The sequence below is a fragment of the Cavia porcellus genome, unplaced genomic scaffold (genome assembly GCF_034190915.1).
Source record: "Cavia porcellus strain 051 isolate PalLab524CR breed Dunkin Hartley unplaced genomic scaffold, mCavPor4.1 scaffold_3, whole genome shotgun sequence".
Taxonomy (NCBI): domain Eukaryota; kingdom Metazoa; phylum Chordata; class Mammalia; order Rodentia; family Caviidae; genus Cavia; species Cavia porcellus.
Window position 1 is genome coordinate 69,347,538 of NW_026947486.1, and position 22,056 is coordinate 69,369,593.

The 22,056-nt window shown below is 36.9% G+C and overlaps 1 protein-coding gene across 1 annotated transcript in view; it reads right to left on the minus strand.

Moving 5' to 3' along the window:
- Gucy2f (guanylate cyclase 2F, retinal) overlaps positions 1-21,751 on the minus strand; it is a 127,377-nt gene extending 105,626 nt beyond the window's left edge. Inside the window, exons 1-4 of the mRNA XM_003467578.2 lie at positions 21,580-21,751; positions 19,066-19,195; positions 14,258-15,072; positions 3,209-3,510 (exon numbers count right to left, since the gene is read on the minus strand). Coding sequence (XP_003467626.1) covers positions 3,209-3,510; positions 14,258-14,987 — 1,032 coding nt within the window. The 5' untranslated portion in view covers positions 14,988-15,072; positions 19,066-19,195; positions 21,580-21,751. The remainder of the gene's footprint in view (positions 1-3,208; positions 3,511-14,257; positions 15,073-19,065; positions 19,196-21,579) is intronic.
- Between the last annotated feature and the right edge of the window lie 305 nt (positions 21,752-22,056).

The window sequence follows — 22,056 nt, forward strand, 5'->3', positions numbered from 1 at the left end:
AAACTAGAAATATTAAGAGACTCTATGCCGGTAATCAAAAAATCAGACTACAGTAAGCTGAAATTGTATTGTAACTTACATCCTGGCCTCAAGGGACAAAAGTGGAAAAGAAGGCGACTGTGAAATGCACTCTTGTAGTTATTTTATACATGTTAATATGTTTAATCTTCACAATAGCTGTAGAAAGTTTATCTTCCTATTTCACTAATGATCAAGGACTTCCTTTTTTCAAACCTACTTTTAACTGATAAAAAAAAATTATACATTCATTGGGCACTATATGACATTCCAATACATGCAAACATTGTACAATTTTTTAAACGGTAAATATAGCTATACCCTCAATATCCATCATTTACTAATGATGAAAACATTTAAAATTCTTTCCCCTACATATTTGAAATATATCGTACATAGTTGCTATCTTTAGTCGCTCAACAGCTCCCCAGAACATTTTACTTCTAACTGTGAGTTAGCACCCATTGATCAACCTTTTCCCAGACAGCTAGAATTTAAACTTAGTTTTGCCTAACTCCTTATCATATGTTTTTCTGTTATGCCTGCTGCCTTCAAAAACACCTGTGAGCAGATTAATTTTTAAAAATGAGGATTTTGTTTATTAGAGACATGAAGATAATGAAGATAATAGTCTCACGTTCTATCATTCTTTGGTTATGAAGGTCTAGACTAGGTACCTTCAAAGGGGGGATAGAAAGGCATCCTGCATTCAAGCTGGCTTTTTAAAAAACTAAACTCTATATTCTTTGTTGTAGCTCTATTACCTTGTCTAAAGCAGAATGCAGGCTGCCTAGCAACCAATCTAATGGCACCCTTTTTTGCCTTAATTACCTTATGTTTTCCACAATCTCAAAGGGTTTGAATCAAATAACAAGAGTACAAGGTCTGAGTTTTTTAATCAATATACCTGTTCATACATATGTAGAACACACACACACAGATACTTCCTTTCCTCCATTCCTTTGATTAAAGCAGACAGATGAATTCAACTGTATTTATATGATGCCATATTATGAGATAAAAAGTTAAAAAAAATCACAACCTGATAGTTTACTTATAAATATAACATAAAATACCAGTTGGACCTGTTATTCTTAGCAATTTGATGAGTTCTTGCAATTCTCAACCAAATTAGTTGTTTTCATTAATATCTGTGCATATATGTCTGAAAAATAGACATAACATTAGTGATAAAGTTTTAATTTAGCACTATTATCTCAGTGAGTCACTTTTCTTACTAGAACAAAAATCAACAAAATCATTGCTAGTAGGTCAGGAAGAGAATTTTGTATACTTAAGTTTCATCTAAATCACTTATTCAGAGAAAGAAGCAGTCCACAGGATAAAAATTAGAGTGGATATCACAATATCATAGATAATGTGAGCATTAGATGACCTGACAGCCTGCTTGGCAGCCTTGTTTGCTAACAGAACCTCAGTTTTCTAGTAGCTGTAGGATAATGGCAGTAGTTTCATTCCTCTTTCCAGATTATTTATTTAGGCATGGAGATGAGACACAATTGTAACTAAGAAGGAGCAGGGGAGAAATGTGGTTGAGGAACTTCTGAGACAGATTTCCTGACTCTTGGACAGAGACACATGTGCGACACATTCCCATTTTCACCTCTGACATTTTCACCTTTATGCAATAGCTTGGAACTATAGCAGCCATGTTGAGATCAGAATAGGAATCAGCTCATGAAGGAAAGCTAACATACTGTGGCCTGTAAACTGTAAAGATGAAAAGAACTTAGTTCATTGATGACATCATTATGGTGCTGAATTAACTAACTTCCTCCCAACTTCAAATTTTGAAAATGACTTGTTATTTAGGATAGTTTGTATTGAGCTATCTATTATTTAGAGCCAGAATAAATAGTATTGGTAGAGCACAAAGACAAATGCTTGAATTTTTAATCTTATTTGTGTATAATTCTAAATACTTCTAAAAATGTCTACTGTCTACATCTGAACTCTAATTGATAGAAATTTCCATGTCTTTTTTTAAAAATTTAACTGAATTCCTTTATCTCCCCAACTTCCTCTTCTTTATTTTTTTCTTCTTTGTTTTTTGTCTTTGCTCTCCATTCTTTGCTTTCTTCCCCTCACCATTCTCTTATTCTGGGCCTTAGCTGGCTATTATTTGAAACAGAAACTGCCTATGCATAATATGCATCTGTATATATACAAGTATTACTTCTTATAAATTAAAAGGGAAGACTTCTTTCCTATTCCAAATTCTTTTCATGTTAGGATAGCTCTACCAGCAAAAAAAGAAAGAAAGAAAAGAAAAACTCCTGCCCTCTTTCTTCACCCCTCTTTATCCAGAAAGGAAGAATGACTTACTCTAATTGGCTACTTTGAGAGAAGAACTAAGTAGATATATGTCAACTTTTCCTACACTTTTCCCTTGGTAGTGGGCTACCAACTGGAAATATGTGCTCTGCTCTATTCCTTCAGACTGTGCAGGTTGCAAAAGTTTTGTCTCATGGAACAGGATTCTACTGGTCCAGCAATGTTACTGATTATTTAGAGAAGTCTGTGTAATTCTCAGGTTCAGCATTTAGAAGCTCATATCTCTGAGATAGAAGCCACTTTTCCAATCCTTTCATTGTTAATAATAATGGTGATGTTTTATTATATGATGTCTATTTTCTCTTATTGTTGCTTTAGTTTAAAACTTGAGTAATACATAAAACATTGGTTTATTAGGCCTCTTTGAACAGCACTGGCATATATTAAAGTTTTGTTTTCCAGTTCTTAAGTGTATAAATTTTTATTTTGTTTTTTTTTTTTTAGACAGGGTCTTTCTGTGCAACTTAGACTGACTTTGAACTCCCTATGAAGCCCAAGCTGGCCTCAGACTAACAGCAATCCTCCTGCCTCGTCCTCCCCAGTGCTGGCATTACAAGCATGTGTCACCAAGCCCAGATCTATATTTACTCTTCATGACCATATGCTGTTAATGTTGGTTGCTTATATTTTGCAAAAGTAATTTTCAATAATGTATCATTGTTCTATTAGTGTTTTTGCTCTATAAGTGCAAACAATAGGTGTTTTAAATTTGTGTGGGGTTACCTACTATTGATTGCTTTCCTCGGGAATAGGAGATATTAATAGAGAACAAAACATTTACTTTTTTCTAATTTTGAGATTCTCAGCTCAAGATGACTTATAAATCTGCACTTACTTGATCTGATTCCAGATTCTCAGGAATTTCACCTTTGGCTGTTGCTTCTGTGTAGGCTTGATAGAAGGTCTTTTCTTGGGATTCCACTGTAATGGTTAACACAGCATCATAGGCTTCTTGGAACTTTGGATTGTTCCTTAGGACCTGGTATTGGGTGTACTTATAAGGTAAGCTATAAAGCAGGGCATCGTAGGGAACAAAGACATAAGTTCCATCTGTCATTTTCAGATCATGAGCCCATTCCAAGAGATGCATCTGGGTCTCTCCTCCAATCAAGGCTGAATGCATACACATGATGATTACTGAAACCAACAATGTCAGGTTAATAAAATACAGTGCCAAAAACTATAGAGGAGATGAACAAGCAGATAAATAAATATGTTGTAATGAGCTTGCAAATTATTTCTTTCCTATGCCTACCAGATGAGCAAGATATTGAGGTCTTGATCTAATGATGAGGTATGCACATGGGTCTGGACTGGGAACAAGAGCAAGAGTAATTTACTTACAGGCTAAATAGCTTAGTATGGGAGAGGAATAAGAAGTACCATAATAAATAGTAGGTAGCAGCACAAAGAAACTTTGGAGTTGGAGGGGTAGGTCTATAGGCTAACAGTTATTAGCTACATACCTCTGGGTAAATCACTTAACCTCAGTCTGGTTCATGAATAAAGCAGAGGTAGCAGTAAGCACTTCATGAAGAACTAGTGATGACTCTAGGAACAACTCATGTAATTGGTTTAGTACATAGCATATAATACAGAGTAGTTACTCTTATATCTAAGAATAAATAGACTAGGAGGAAATGCTAGAGATTCCCACAACCACAGTTGTTTTTACTGCCCGTGTCACACATGCATGTACTCCAGTCCATTTAAACCAACTGTTCTCAACTTTACCAAAACCATTATACACAAGGAATGCCGCTAGCACATACTCATGTATAAATGCTGCTAATATGGATGATACGTTCAACTTCTTAAATCTGACTTTGCTATAATTGGAATTATTTTGCACTTGATTTAATACTTCCTAGACTTATGAAACTATGCTATTTGGCAAGGCTAAGCTAGAATAGTGTGAATTAAAGGAGGCCAGGGTTGAAGAAGAGCAGCTAGACCATGAGACTGAAAGCCATATCCAATTTCGTCCTTGACATGCTAAATGAGTTTAGTTTAAGCACATTTGTGCTTCAGTGCTCGCATCTTTAAAATGTAGATTCCAATACATTTTACAGGTACATTGAGTAGTTTAATTAGACAATGCCTGGCAAGTACTCTGAGCTCCTTGAAGAAAGGCAAAATTTCTATTACCATTAGTGAATATTAATTACACGTGCTTATACAGAACCTTTAATCTCAGGAATTAAGTGCACTTAACTATGTTCAATGATATCTTTGTCATTTACATACTGCTTTATCTATTTCCAAATATCTTCTTTAAACTTGTTAAATAAACCCAGGAAGTTTTCATTCCAAACTACAGCTTATATCTTTCATTTTAAAAGTATAACTACTGAGTGATAAAGTTGATTTAAAGACACTATGCTCACACACACACACACACACACACACACACAAATACAGCATAATTTCAGTTTTCAAATGAAAATTAGCTCCTTCCGAATAATTACCTTGAGGATCTACATGCATTCTGGTGCTCAGGTCTTCTGTAGAATTATTTAAAGATTTTTGCAGGTACTTCATGAGCAATACAAGGAATTTGGCCTCAACTATTCATTATCCCAAGTTGTAAAATGGAAAGATGTAGTACCAGAAAAGGTTGATAAGGCAAGAGTTAGAAAGAAAAATGAGAACTTAATGCATCACTCTTGCTACATTTGACTACACCATTAAATATGAATCAATTTGGTCAAATTAATGCAGCCACAGATCTTTTTGGGGTGGGAATGAGTTAATTCATACACTTCAGATAGTCAGTCAATTCATTTAACAGCATTCCTGGCAAGTGAGTATTAGTATTAGTATTTAGCCTGTAAGTATTAGTATTCTACAAACACAGAGATTAAATGACTTGATCAAGCTTGTGCAATAAAACCATTTAATTACCTTTAGGGATATTAAAACTACTTTGCTGCATGGAAAAACTTAAAATAGAAATAAGTGCTCTGTGTTGAGTGAAATACAACAAATAATTATGTGAATGTAGTGGGTATTGTTATGCAGTACCATCAAGATACAGTATACACTTCAAGACAGGCACTCATTTCTCTAGCTGCTGCAAATGTTAGCAGATAATAACTAATGCCTCACTGAGAACTGCCCTCAGTTGAGGAGATCTGCCTCTCCAAAAATCACATCCCTTCAGCAGTGTGCTAGAGCTGACTTGGGCTGATTCATATGAGCCTATGTTTAAATCTTCAAAAATTCTTTAAGGAGTGAATGCCGTATTGGTAGCTTGAAATAGGCCGAGACGAAGAGATGACACTATAAAAATCGTCAAATAGAAGAAATTAGGATTTTTTTCCTACCTGATGAAATAAATGTCTATTATAGCATTGTAGCCTTCTTAGGCCGTACCTAATGACTGATCAACATAGAATTAGATCCCAGATTTATTTCAATTATGGACAATACCGAGGGTCATCCGAGTACCAGAACATCCCTCAGGACTGCATAAGCTTTTGTTCTTACTGCACTTCTTTTCAATTCTCTCTGCCCAACCCCATACTTCTCTTGCCCTCACAGCATTATCCTTGAATGCACTCACAAAATAAGCTTCCTGCACTCAAATCTCATTTGACAAATTGTTTTCCAGGGAAACTGACCTGTGATATAGAATTAGAGCACCTTCCCTATCTGGAATTGACTCCTATCATGATGCTTATAAGATTTATTGCCCTTCTGCTCATGTCAGCTTCTACTATGAAACTGTAGGCTTCTTATGGTCAGAGATTCTGTCTTACTTATCTCTGTGTTCTGGTGCATATTTTTCACACAATGAGGTTGTTTAGATTAATGTTTGCATACTAACAGATTTTGGGGGATAAATAAATATGCACTTGTGTATTCTTCATGAGTTTCTTGAAATGTGAGGCATATTTGGACTGTTTAGATGAAGGAACAATTGGAAATGACACTTCTTGGCAGGTGGATACTACCAGGCTTCTCTTTAATGGTTAGTGTCATTAACTTTCCCAAAACCTTCCGCAACCTGAATTCATCCCCTTAATTTTTCTTTCATTGGCCCACATTGATGACAGTTCAGGTAAAGGGTCCAAATTGTTATAACCAGACAGATGCTTTGGTAGCATCTAGCCCAATTTGCCCTCCTCATTTGTTAGGGAAAAAAACGGAAGTTTGGGAGGGAATGATCAAGAAATTCTCTGTTCTTTCATGACAAGACCTTGCCATTGAACATAAAGTGAAAAGCATAAATACTAAATTCAAAAAAACAGCACCTTAATTTAATAGATTGAATGTTCCATGAGCAGGGATTTATGGATGCATCTGTTCTATGAAATGATTTTGCTAAATAGCTTTATTATCTTAAAATTACATTCATTAAAATGTGATTTGACCTGTAAGTTGCTGTCAGCAAAGGATTAGTATTCAGAAACTTTAAATGTTAGATAAGGTCTGGATCAACAGATGATCACCAAATACTAATTTGTAAGTTTCCATTATAATTGTTAACAGTCAAGTCATTCTTTAGTCAAAACAAGGAGGAAGAAATGCGCCGTCCTAAAATCACACCTCCCCAGGATATTATATTAGCACTTTATCTGGTGTACCTGACTCTCACTGGAGATGACAGCTATCTTCACAGTGGGGCTGACTATGGAAGGTTGTCTAGGACCCTCTCTCACCCTCAATACTACCAACAGGAAATGTCATAAAACTTCAGGAAAAAAAAATCCCAAGTCATTCAACTGCTATTGCCATTCCTTGTTGAAATAATTTCTTGAGATAGAAGACCTGGGTTTCTCAAAAAGAATAGCTCATTTAATCTCTCACAGATTACTGGCTATGGAGCTTCCACAGAGAAAACTGGATACAATTTCACACCTTATAAGATGAAAATGATTCCACTAATTAGTGCCAAAGAAGCCTATAGATGCCATACATTTCATACATTTGAGACCTTAATATTGCTCCCAAAGCACAGAAACCCCCTATTCTACTGTCCTTAATTTCATTTTCATTGTTTTGACAGTTTCTGCAACTGACATTTATTTTAACCTATTTAATTTTAACAATTGTTGAAAGAAAGGAGATGGCAGATCAGAGAAAGTGAAGGATATACATATTTATGCCAAGCTTTACATTGCCCCAGAATTCACCTTACATGGCCATATTGTAGAATATGAAGCCTCTTCCCCTCAGCTTTGTATTACCCAGACTATGAAGTGGCTGGGTGGGAAGAGGGAAGGAGGCTCTGTAAATGTTTTCTAGCCCCATGCCCAAGTACGATTCAGTGCAGGAGGCCTCACTCACAAGTATGGGTCAGTATGCTTTACGAACACTGTACTAAGTGATACATAACTATTTTTGTCAGTTAAAGAAACCCTGAACACGTTGTACCTTAAGTGTTGAAGCTATGACTTCACTGCTAACAGTGTTGAACTGGTCCAAGTAGCACATCATGATGGAAGACACACATATATTCAATGACTTTTCTTTCTGCTTCATTTCACATTCATTTTTTTCAAATCCAGCTAAACTGGTATTTCAAGTGCATAAACACTGCTGTCTAACTTGATATACAGTTTTAAATATTTCTCCATAAATATATGGGCTGGGGCACATATCTGTAATCTCAGCAATCAGAAGGATGAGGCAGGAGGATCACCATAAGATTAAGTTTCCCATGGCTACATGGCTACATAGTGAGCTCAAGGCCAGCCTGGATTACAGAGCAAGACTGTATCAAACAAATAAACAACAATGCATGTTTTCTCCATCTTTCCTATACTGTTATATTCATAAGACCTCTTAACTGCAGGTATTCTAGATGTACAGAAGTTTTCTCTTCCTCTTGTGCTAGGTCTTCAATAATTTGATGGTTACTGATAATGGATCCATTCATAAAAGCAAGCCACCCTCTTACTATTTATACTTACATACATGTGAGCCCTTGGCCATAGTGTTATCAGTATAACTTATTATTATTTTTTATCAGTACCGGGGATCGAACTCACGACCCCCTTCTTGCAAGGCAGGTGCTTATGCCGCTGAGCTAAATCCCCAGCCCCTAATTTATTATTATTATAGTAAAATACACCTGATAACACATGTGATATTTAAAAGAATTTCATTAGTAGGGGGCAAAGGGCAGGGCAGAAAAACAGAAGGGTTGAATTGTACATCATATTTAGAACACAAGATTTCTATTGGATATACTGTAGGAGCACACCTCAAGTGGACAGGAGACTATATGTCATAAGAGTTTTTTTCATAGGGGCTGGGGATTTAGCTCAGCAGCATAAGTGCCTGCCTTGCAAACACGTGGTTGTGAGTTCGATCCCTGGTACCGGTAAAAAAAAAATAATAATTTTTTTCATAGCCAGGTGTGGTGGCTTATGCCTGTAATCCCAGCACTTGGGAGGGAGGTTAAGGTGGGAGAATCACTGCGAGTTCAAGACCAGCCTGGGCTACAAAGTGAGCTCAAAGCCAGCCAGAACTGCATAGCAAGACCCTGTCTCAAAAAGACAAAAAAAAAAAAGAATTTTTTTCATTAGACAAGTTCTTAAAATGTGGTCCCTAGACCACCAGTATCATTTTGGAATTTGTTGAAAATGCACATTCTGAGACTGTACTCTAACTTACTTGAATCAGAAACTCTGGGGAAGAGACCCAATAATTTGTGTCTTTTTTGTGTTTGTTTTTGTACCAGGTGTCGAATTCAGGACCTCGTGCTTACCAGATAGGTACGGTGCCCCTGAGATATCTCCCTATCCCTTTAGTAATCTGTGTCTTAATAAGACCTTTAGGAGATTCAGGTGCACACTTTGATTTGAAAATTGCTGCTTTAGGCCAATCTGAATACATATCCTGGCTTTTCTATTCAGTAGCTATGTGACATTGAATACATTATTTAATCCTCAGCCCCAGAATTCTTAAGATATGGTAAACAATAATTAGAGTTACTTTATAAAAAGCAATGCAAGGATTGAAAGTGTGCATACAAATTCCTTACAAAATGACTACCACATAATAAACTATCAATAAACATTAACAATCATTATCATTGCTTTGTTATGGTTCTTATTTTGTGAACAAGAATCTTTGATGGAAAAAATCTAGCCAACTCTCTGACACAAACATGTGATCAATAAGTTATCTAATTTTGAAGAACAAAAGACCATTCTGACTGTATCACATTGCAATGAATGATTCGTAATTTGGAAGGATATAAAGGAATCCCCAAATACTTCAACAGTCAGGTAAACTTGAACTAAAAAAAAACTAATAATAAAATTCGCAATCGGTAAAGGTTAAGACTGACTGACAAAAAGAAGTGAGGAAAAAATAAAAAGAGAGTTTGAAATAGCACTTGGAAAAATTCTCTGAAGGACCATAGTTAGGGCCTCCTGCCAACTTTGTAGAAATGAGAAAAAGATCACTTCCAAGGAGAACGTAATCCTACAGCTCCTCTACTCAATGAGTGAACATTCTGTTGTCCTGTTTGGTGAAAAATGTCCAACAGAATTCCTGGTTTGAGGAGCAGAGAGTGGACTGGACTTTGCACTTCACAGTAATTTAGCTAGGTTCCTCTGAGCAGGGCACAGCCTACATAGTCCAACACAGTATCCCTGACTGTAAAATAAGGATTTTATGTTTGATTAATACCTGTCCTATTTCACTTTGCCTATACAAATATAGCTGAGGATAAATAAATGAAAATATGGAATAGGCTGAATTCCCTTGCTCTGAGACTTTACGTCTTTCTTTGGTGTTAATAATGTCTACACCTATCTATTTCTCCCTGAGAGACTCATAGATAGTTTAAACCTTGGAAAAAATGTATCTCCTAGATAATGTTGAGAAATAGATGATGATATGCAAATGTCTCATAAACTGTAGTGTACCATTTACATGTAAAGTAGTATTATGGTTACTTTTATTGCCTATCTGGATAATATCTAATAAATCCTCTGTTGTTTCTCCTTCTAAGAGTCTGCACCTAGTAGTAGTAGTAGTAGTAGTAGTAGTAGTAGTAGTAATAGTGGTAGTCATAATAGTAGTAGTAGTAGTATTGCTACTTTACTATTGTATTTACCATTTCCTTGATAAATATGTGTAAATATGGCTTAAAAAAATCTCTAAGAAAGATACTGCCTCTAACCACAGTAAGGTGCCATGATGTTTCTTAACTGGAAACACTAACTTATAAGAAACAGACGTGGCTTGCCAACCAGTAATAGCCTGATCTTCTCTTCCCTTTTTCCCCTATCATCACCATCTCTACCATCACCACTGTCACTGTCACATGGTAATGCCATCATTGTTACTGTGAACAGATCTGACAGAATCAAACTTTTGATTATTTCTATTACTTCCAAATATTGGCAGGTCCAATCCAAAGGAAAGTGTCCCTTTAAACTATACTGTGTATGTCACAGAGTTTTTTCTGAAGATTTATTTGGGGGTCCACATTGTTAAGAAGGAGCCCCATAGCAGCAAAATAGGGAAAACATGCCTTCCCGACTCCTTTTGAGCTGAGGTCATACAAAAATTCCAGTGCCTTTTTAGTTTTTCTCAGAACTAAAACCTGGCTGTCACTCAGATAGGTAACAGTCAGAAGTAAGTGCCAGCCTCAGTCCTACTAGTTAAGAGGATCTAGAAAATTAGCTGGAGATTTGGTATAGTATGTGGTCTGCCTGGTGTGTTGTAACCTTTCTCCCTGCAGTGTTGGCCTGGCTTCTGACTGTTTCATACCTGATCTCCAGTTTTCTAATGGAACTACAGATATGCTTCTCAATCCTGGGCCACTTGGCAATAGCCTTAATAATTTTATTTTTGTTCATTCTCTGGATCCTACTTCTCATGCTCCTACTGTCTAAGACACGTTCTCAACTAACAATCTAATGGGCAACAAGCATAAGTGCTATTTTAGTTTAACATTTACTCTCCTTCCATAGATCAAACTGCCGCACCTCAACCACCAGTATACATCCCTCAGATATCAACACCTTGACTACACCAAATGTGGGTGCAACACATGCCTTTGAAAATTGTCAAGAATTTATCAAAATATATAATGAATGTTTCAATTTATATTTTTACTTTAGTATAAAACACATTGCCATTCATCCCCTCAAAGTACTCCTCCTTTTGGATACAGTTATCCCATCATTCTTGCCACTATTGGAACCAGTTCTGGAGGTTCTAGTGCGTATCTTTATGAAACATGATAAAAAATACAGTGCATGCTGCTGCCGAAGTACCATCCAATTGAAAAGCAGTTTCATAAAAACATTATGGAATGTCCTCATCCAGCTTATTCACTGGCTCTGGAACTGTGCAACTTCTAGTTCTTCTTTCCCAACGTCAAACTGACTATCAAAAGTAAAAATTTTGATTCAGGCCATCCAGTTAGCCTCAAGAGCACAATTAAAGATTCAAAAGAGGATTTTCGAAACTGCTTCAGAAAGTGACAAGAATGATGGGAATAAGTGTTCAAAGATAAGGAGAGTGCTGTGAGGGGCATTAATGGGACTGTATCTTTTACTCTAAGATCTTTTTTTAAATATTCACTACAGTTTTCAATCACACATTATATGTTGAGATACCTGGGATCATACTCAGTTTAGAGCCTGACAACTCACTTTCCCTGATCTGATTCCCACTCACATTGTAGCTCATGTCCCTGAGGTTCCAATATGCCTTATCTAAAACCACCTATATTTAGAAATCATAAGAAAAAGTCCAGGAGTGAAGTGCTTTGACTCCTTTATGTCTCTGAGTCTCTCCTCCATGTTCTGCTGCTCTCCTCACTACTGAGGCTATATTTTTTGCTCCGGAGTTTTCCCCCATATCTTAAAATTCTTTGTTCAGTAAACTGATCCATACAGTTACAATGAAAACAATCCAACTAATCAAAATTACATCAATATAAAAAGTAACAGGTCACTTCAAGTAAAAGACACTTGTTTACATTTCCACTAACTTAAAGTAGTAGTCCTCAACCCCGGTTTATACTTAACAAGCCTCTAGGAAACTGTTTAAAATAACTTTGCTGGGCCTCCACCACAGTCTAACTCAATCAGAAACTCTTTTTTGAGACATACTGGCAATTCCAGGATGCATCTAGAGAATCCTTGACTTAGATAAATGGATCTCTAGTGATAGGGCAATAATATGTATATTTGTTACCTTTCTGACTCAAGGAGGTTGTGTACAATGAATGCTCTATCCTAATTTCTCTCAGTCTGACAACCTAATTCCTCTCAGTTTGACAGCCCAAAGAGCTTCAGGGCCTAGATTTGTTTAACAATTCATGGTAGAGTCCACAATATCCTTTCAAAGTATACTACTTACAATGGGTGGAATGGGAAGCATTCATGGAATGTAAACTTGCAAGAGACACTAGCCTCCTTGAAGCTTTGCAACATATTATAAAGCTATGATAGTATGTTTCTAGCATAGTTCCTCTCTGCAAAAGTTTTATGTATCTCTTACAATAGTTTTGTGTTCTGTTTTGAAAATATCAGGCCTTATTATGAAGTAATCAAATCCACACTGGTTGCTTAGCATTATAAGATCTTGTAGACTAGAACTGGAAGCAGAGTATTGTAGTTACTGGAACTGAAAACTTTTGCCCTCATCCTCCCATAATGATCATAATTAATATCCAATACTGGAGATGCTTGAAACTTAAAATAGGCTTCTGTTGGTAAGCCAAGACTAAGCTGGGTCATTCTCTAAGAAGTCTATTGTTGTTTTAAGGAAATAGCTAGGAACAAAACTAATCCTAGAAGTAATCGGTTTGACAAGTACTTTCTGGGTTATCTGTCCTAAAATGGTGCAGTGGCTGCAATGGGGGATTGAGCAGTGTTCCCACAAGTCACTGCCACTTCCTGAGGAAGGCAAAGTGGAGATTAAAAGTTGAGTAAAAAAAAAGAATCAAAACCAAGTATCACAAGGTCTTGCCATAAGTGCAAGAAAAAGATCTGATGATTCCAGAGGGCAAAGAACCCTCCCAATAAATATCCACCCAGCTTGCCTTTGTGAAGGTAGCTTCAGTGGGTCAAAGCATTTGCCTAATTTCCTATTGTCTCTGCGAGAATCATCTCTGAACATAAAATTTACTTTGTAAGAGAAAATCTGTTAATAGTTAAACAATTTCCTCATTTTCATTTGTTTTATTAGCTGTCCATTAGCTTCATGCTATAGGGATAAAAGCACTGCTTTGGAAGGAAGGACAATATTTGGAGTTCCAGAGAAGACAGGTTTTGGGTTTTTGTTTGTTTGGTTTGGGTTTGGGGGAGGATTATTTTTGTTTTGTTTTGTTTTGTTTTGTTTTGTTTTGTTTTGTTTTTTTGGCCTCGGGATCAAACTCAGGACTGCGGCCTTGCAAGTAGGCACTTATGCCACTGAGCTAAATTCCCAGCCAGAGAAGAGAGTTTGTAAGTGAGATGTGGTAGCACAAGGGCACTAGGCACCCATGAAAAGAAGTGCTTAGAAGAAAGTCTAAGGTAAATCACTCCTTGGTGACTAGAATAGATCAAATCAAAGCCATAAGAACACCTTTCTTTAGTTCCTGTGAAACTATCACAGTCCTGAGGACGCAGAGTGTGTGTGGCTAAAGTACTCTGGTGCCATTCATCCCTACTCTGATGCCAAGAGCAGGTAAATGATATTCACATGTATTAGAGCCACAGCGCTTTTGTACCTCTTCTGAGTCCATAAGGCTCTGTGGAATCGAGAGTCTTGGGGTCTGAGAGTGAGTGAAAGAGGGCAAAGGCATAAATAACTAAGGAGAAATATACTAGCCTAGATTTGAGGGCAGAAAACGTTTTGGAGATTGTCCTTTTTTTCACTGAAGCCGCTTTCAAACCTTAGATTGCAGAAAGCAAACACTCACTGCGTATTCTGTCTGCCTGGCGAATCCGCTGGAGAGCTTTCCGAATGCTTTGGCTGTCCGGTCCTGTGGTCAGAACGACCCCTACCGGTAGGCCGTGGCTCCGAAGAGCACTTGCGACTCGATTGGCTGTGTGCACCCAAATGTCTTCGTCAGAGCAAATGACTCCAGCGTGAGCCCACTGGAAATATTTCATGACAGTTACAAGTACCCGAATGGAAGCAGGGAGTGTCCGAGAAAAGGTCTGATAGCTATTTTTATTGTCTAATTCATAATTCACACAAGCCCAAGAGAAAATCCCTTTGCCCCAGCTGTTTCCCAGGAGAGAGGCTGCCTCACAGTAGCCAGGGTTGGCAGGTCCAATAAATCCTGAGGCCATCTGGTGGTAGGAAATGAAACTGGAGAGGGCCCTCGAAGTCTGGCAGTCTTCACTTAGAATCACATAATCAAAAGAGTAACCCAAGTCAAAAGATGGGTCCCGGTTGATTCGCTCAATTGCTAATCGAGCAGCAATCTCAGGCAGAGCCTTTGAGAACAATGGATCACAAGTCCAAGGGCCTAACACCCCGATCTTGTAGGGGACTGTCCAGACTTGTTGTAGAAGAGATGTAAGGGCCAGCAGACACAAGCACCACTGGAGTTTGGAAAGTACAATACCATGGCATCCTGACAGTCTTCTGAGAAACACATACCAAAGCACAAGGCAAGAAAAAGGCCAGAGTCCCAGAAACATAGCCCTCTTCTTTCCAGCAAGCTAATAGTGAGACACAGGAAGGTTCCTCTGCTCTCCTGAGATGGACAATGGTGTTTCCAAATACCTACCAATCAGAAGAAAGGTTTGTTACTCACATTATTTCTGAAAAGCAGTCCTCCAAACTGAAAATTTCTTTCCCCTCACCCTAACTAGGATTCCTTTCCTGTACTCCTTATCTCAGTAGATGTCACCTCTACCCACTGTTTGCCTACTTGCTGCAATCAGAAACCTTGGAACTACTGGGACTCCTTCTTCTCTGCCCCCACACTCAACTCATCACCAACTCCTGTCAATTTCACTTCAGTAATAGATACCCACCTCACAGTACATTGTGAAGACTGCATGAATTAACATTTAGCAAAGGTGTACATAAGGGCCTGGCATGCCATTAGCATTATCTTAATCACATTATCATTATTATAGTTTTAAATATACCCATTCCCCCCCCATACTGTCCTCCTGGTGGCAGACAGATATGAACAGATAATGGTAATACAGAGTAAAATACAGAGTAAAATGTGTTACAATAGAGGTAACCCAGATAACAAAAAACAGGAATAATTATCTAAACCCAAACTTCAAGTGAGAAGAGAGGAGGAAGGAGGTTACTCCAAGTTGAGTATAAGGAAGAGATATATAAATAATTCAAAGAGCAAAATAAATGACAGATGATAGGAAACAGGGAGATATAATTTTGTGGCGATGGAAAGGGATATGAGGATGGAGGAGATGAGAGAAATAAAAAATATCAAGATACAATTCGCATATGTACAAATTCCCCATGATGAATTATTTATTACATATTCTAAACATATAATAATAAAAATTAGATTTAATAAAATAAAATTAGCCAAGGGAATGCTGTTCCAAGGGGAGTTGGTGCTAAGAGGCTTCCAGACAGAAGAAACAATAGGCAGGAAGATCCAAAAATTAAACTATGTATTAAAAATGTTAGATTGTCAGAATTCCAAAGTTTTTGTTTTGCTCGAGCCTGTGATACAGTCAAGGAAAGAGTCAGAAAACCAAGAGACCTATATGCCATGATCTAATTCTTAAACATGATTTCAAGAAACAATATTATAGGATTTCTATTTAAAAGGATCACTCTAGCAGCAGTGTGAAGACTGGGTTGGCAGGAAGAAAACTACAGGCAGGGAGACCATTTTGTGCATATTAATGTCGTAATCCTTATGAGAAATCACAAAAGATGAAGAGAATAGTAGTGAAGACTTTGAGACCTTGAGAAATGAATATTGATTCCTCCAAGATTAAAAATATCAAAGATAAAACTCTAAGAACCCACAACACCTAAGAATCAGTCAGAGAGAGATTATAACGACTGACAAGCCCTGAAAAAATAGCAAACTCCAGGATATAGTGGTATTTTATAATTCCAGGAAAATGAAACTTTGAGGATGGAAAGTATGCTTCAACATTATCCTCTGCTGATGAACCAAGTAAGCTAAAGCTAAGAAAGTATCCATTGGATTTAGAGAGTAAGACACATGGTGATGGACTACAAAGAGCAAAAGTGAATAGTAATGAAATAGAGTTAGCATATGTATAGAATTCTTTTAAGATAACAAAAGCAAAGTCTCCACCTATCTGGCTCGTGCCTTTCTCTCCAACTCCATCTTTCAGTGTTCTTTATGCTATACTAAATTTCATGTAGTTCTTCAGGCATATGCCCCATCATCTGTAAAGCCAAGGAGCTAGGATACTCATCCTCTCTGTCTGAAATACACTTGCCATCCTCCAACAGCATTCTTCCAGGTCCTGCTAATAAACGCTGTCTTCAGACATTCTGCATTATCAGTTCCCAACGCTACATTATGCAGCCCCAATTCACACCTCCGGAATGACTTCATTGGGTCCCTATTGGTAACTCATATTTATGCTCACTCTAAAAGGTATCATTGTGATTGTAAAGTGTCTCTATTTCTGATCTATGTGGTGACAAAAATACAGAACTTTTCAATACCTCTTTATTTATAGAATTTAATACTTTCAACCATAAAAATTGAGCAACAGTGAAGGCAACTCTCCATGAAAAATAGATCCCAATGGACTGGGAGGTCCTAGAGACTCTAGAGAGGCAAATGCCCAACATACAGTATGCATCAAATAAATGTTTGTGAAATGAATGAATAAGTTGATCCAAAGTCATGAATAACCTCATTAGATATAAGAATTACTTGCCTAGAAGAGATGTTAATGAGGAAAATGCTTAGTAAATCTTTAATTCTCATCAAATATCAAAATAATAGCATAATTCTCTTAAAGGTGATAATCAGCACTGGAATGCACTGATCAGTCACAATTGTCACCAGCAACACTTCTGCCTCTGCCAGCCTTATTTGTTGTGTTCTTGACTGTAATCCTTGATTTTTTTAAAAAAGACAATCCTGGCTGCTTAAGAGATCAATCTGGGACACACCAAATGGATGTTAATACTCATCATAAAAGTGTGCCTACATTCATGTACACATGAAATCTGATTTAAATAAGAGTAAAAAAAGACTTGTGGTATGTGACATCACACAAAATAACATGAGTCAGAGGCTGAGGAATATGTCAGTTAGAAGCCGGGGAAGTTTCAATTTTGCTCTGAAAATAACAGAAATGTGATTTTGGGCTGGTCATATTCACAAGCACCTCAAATTTATACCTAGACACTCAAAGATAAGAAAGTCCAGATTCTTTCTTGAAAAGTAATCTTTCTGTGTGCATTGTTGAAGAGACACAGATAAGATATGTAATAAAGTATAAAGTATGGGCTACAAACTGAGCTGTCACCGAGAACCTCATGTGTTTCTCTTTCCACCTTCCTCCAGCCCCAGTATTTACTGTGTCATGGCGGAATTAGAGCTAAAACATTCTAGGAGAAACCTCTTCTCCAAGTTAGCATCAGAAGGACATGTTTCTGATCTTTTGTGTGTCAAAGATATTAAACTGCATGATATCTCTGCCCTTATAAAACCTCATTCTTTCAACCGTAAGAATGGGCAACCACAACTGTTAGTCTCTATGTGGAACAGAATCCTATTCACACTAATAAGACAAGTGAAGTGCTACAGTTTGGGAATGGCTTGTGCCTGCCCAAACTCCTGTTGAGTTGATCTCCAAAAAAATGGTGTTAAGAAATAGTGACACCTTTGAAGGGTATTATGCCTTTAAGAAGGATCAACATTTTTGGCTCAAAGGAATTACTTCTCACTGTAACAAATGTAACAGATATGGATTATTTCTCAAGAGTATGTGTTCTCATAAAGTGACTTATATAAATCTGTATCTTGGCACCGCTCCTTGGTCCCACTTCCCGTGTGACCTCTTTTCCACTTAAATTCACTCCTCAGGCCAAAAGTCCTGGGTTCAATCCACATTACTAAAAAAAGAGTACATTGTGACCATAAAGGTTGATCACTGCTACTGTGTTCATTACTATGTCCAGTGTTTTTCTGTTGACAAGCACTGGTAAATATATATGACATTAAAAATTGAAATAAATGTCTATTTGTCATTAAAAACTCTTTGCAGCACTTAGACACAGGTATTACGACCATTAGAAACTAATGCTTAATTAAGAAACTAATACTTAGAAATAAAGTAACTTTCCTGAGGACACATCATGACAGAACAAGAATTTGTACCACAGATAACTGAATACTGTACTAGAAGGTTTATAGAAGCAAGCCTCTAATCTATAAAATTATCCAGACTACCATTATTACACTTTCTCTGCTACTCAAATTGGACTTGATTGATATGGTTACATTGTAGAAAAATTCCTTAGTTTCCATAAAAGTTAAATTATTGTTAGGTGTGGTTACACCGGACTATAATCCTACTACTCAGGAGGCTAAAACAGGAGGACTGATAGGAATTCAAGGTTAGCCATGGTGAGTTCAAGGTAAGCCTGGACTACATAACAAGACTTTGTATCAAAAAGTTTTAAAAGAGATTAAGTTATGTGAAGAAGTGTAGGGACAGAGTAAATTGAGAAGAGCAACCAGAAATTCATTATTCAACTGGAAACAATTTGGGACAGCCTGCTTACCTCTGATTCAAGACACAGTCTTGCACAATTGAGGATGGGGCCACTAGTCACATTGTAATCAACATAATCTTCATGCAAGTCTTGGAGTTACATCCTTACAAATAGTATCTCCAATTCTCAATTATGCAAACTGAAAAAATAGGGGTAAATTTAGTTTAATATTTATGAGATACAGATTTATATGTGAAACTGCTAAGTGTATATTAGTCTTTTAATAAATATTGGTTCTGCCTTGCTGTACACACAGACGATGTCATTGGGACTCAGAAAGCTAGCGTCCTGGATCTCACTTTGCTACTGGCTCAACCTATGACTTCAGACCCTTCTTCTGCATCTCACTTTTGTTCTCCCTAAGTTGGACTATTGGATCTGCAAGTCACTTTCTTCTCTGACACACATTGTTCCTGTGCTTCCGTATTCTAAGAGGGTACTTTTCTGTACTATTAAACTACTTTCAAGTTTATTCAATCTTTCCCAGCCTTTGCTGTTCTAATTAACTTTTCACTAGATTTGAATATCTGAAAATGATTTCTATTTGCTTCTTTTTGGTAGATAAAATTCCTTATTGATTTTAATTTTGACCTAGAATCCTTTCAAATGCCTATGATATAAAGCTTCCTCTCGACTTCAATGATGGAGTTATGGTATGCTGAAAACCTGGATACCTAATACCACTGGTTATCATCTTTTTTAACAAATGTACATTAAGAACCTGGCCAAATCAAAAAGAATGGAGAGGAGTATAGGGAAAACTCAACAGAAAAAGCAATCATGTAGAAAGTAATGATGTATGTGTATATGTCAGTCCAATTTTGTAAGTCTCCTGCTTACATTTGCTCATGATTCTATCTACAATGTCCTGCATGGTACCTGACATGTAATAAGGGTTCAACAAATATTTGTTGAATAAATAGTGGAGAAGAGACATTGAGCACAAGTGATTTTTTAAAATTTTTCTGCTCTTGAACTATATCTTAGGTCTTAGGATATACATTTGGCAAGATTACCAAATAGATAAAGTTTGCCTTCAAACTTATAGCCTACCCAGTTCTCCCTGATTTCTTCATTTTTTGGAGTGAAAAACAACTGTGAAAGAGAAGAAAACTCTCTGAATAATTTTCACTGAAATGTAAATGAATAATCACAGTCTTTCTCGTATTCCTTTCCAACGGATAGTGTTTGCTTCTAATGGAGTGGGACCATATTTTTCCAGAATAATTAGTCTGTAATATTATAATTTCAATTATAAGGTGCAGGTTGGCAAAGTGAGAGGGATTATTTTTTTGAATAGAAAATGAAGGGACTTTTAACCAAGTCATCATCCTCCAGATCAAAGTGATAGGCTGTCTATTCTAAGTATAAGCCTGGAATTTTAACGTCATAGTCCAGGTCATTCTTCCCAAACACAATGCAACCCACATCCAAGATTCTAAAATGCTTACTTTTAAAAGCATTTCCCAAGCTTACACATTTATTACATAGGTTCTTTTTCAAATGTATCTCAAAAAATGCCCCGTGGCATTTATCCTGCAGTTGTTCTTGCTCTTCTTTGTTAAATACAAGATAAACAACCCTGCAAACTGAAGGTTTGTCTTTACACTCTTTATTCTATCTGTGGCATGTATTAGATGTCACTTCTATCTCTCTTGGACTCCCTAGAGAATCAGAAAGATCTATGTTGCTGTAGGATTTAGTCTTGATCCCCCAATCCAAAATTTTGCAAAACAAACATATTTTTAAAAATAAAGAAGGAAAGGAAGGAGGGAAGGGAGGAGAAAGGATTCCATAAGCCTTCTCCTGCCAGTATAGATTTAAAGAGAAAATTATAAAGTTCATGTGTAAAAGACATTGTCTACTGCCTCCAAAACATGCTAGCTGAAGGTTTCCCTAGGGTTAATGGGAAATATAGACATTACTGAAATGAAATCTAAAGGTTTAAATAAATTTCAGAAATAGACTATGCTTGACCTACAGTTATTCTTGGCCATTACCTAGGCAACTCAGGTATGAACACTTGCATGGGATCCATGCAAAGTAGCTAGCACATAAGCATGCATCATTTTATTTTAGGTAACTTTCACTATCTGATGGAGAGCCTAGTTTCACAAGGTAAACACTATTCTTTAACCATAGACAAAGAAAGACTATGGCAAATAACTCTGAGGACAGCGTCTTCTCATCCTATCTTGTCAAGTGGAGGACTTCTATGGAAGACTGATCTTTGCAATTACAACCTGAATCAAGTTAACTATGTAAGACATGAAGAAAAAGTAAAATGAGTCATGAGACAAGCTAAATGAAAGCTTCAAGGATGGTCTTTAAGAGCAAATTTTGATTTCAAATTAGAAGGCTCTTTTTCCTTTCTTTCCTATCATTCTCTTTCATTCTTTTTAAACCCATTTTAACCATACACTGAAGTAAAACTAATGTATCTCAGAATCTGAGCTCACATGTAGTCTATGGTTTTCTTCCTATCACAAGCTTTCTTATCAACAAGAACTGTCACCTACTTACCATGCAATTCACCGCTTAAATGTCTTCAATTTGTTGCCTGTGTATGCAAATCTCTAGCACAGATACCCCAGTGTTTCCATTTCCATACATGCTGTAATCATTATAATCCTGCCAAGGACTCCAGTCTGTTGAAAAATTCCATTAATATGGTAAATAATTGAGAGGGATAGTAAATCCTTTTGAATCCCCAGACCAAGACTCGGATTAGGATTTAGAGTGACACTTCTAATCCTTTAAATTGATCCCACCTGTAGCAGAGTTAGGGCTGACCTAAATGCGGTGACCCAGAGATTAACTATTAGAATCTTGCAGATAAATGCCCCTGTCCTTCACAGACTACTGCCTTCTTTCTACCTTTCAAAATCAGACTCACATAACCTCAGATTTAACCTCTGTGTTCTTCCTTTTTTCCTTTTGTCTGATACTGCACGTTGTCCTTTCTCCTAGATAGCTGTGAATCCCAGTTCATTCATCAGC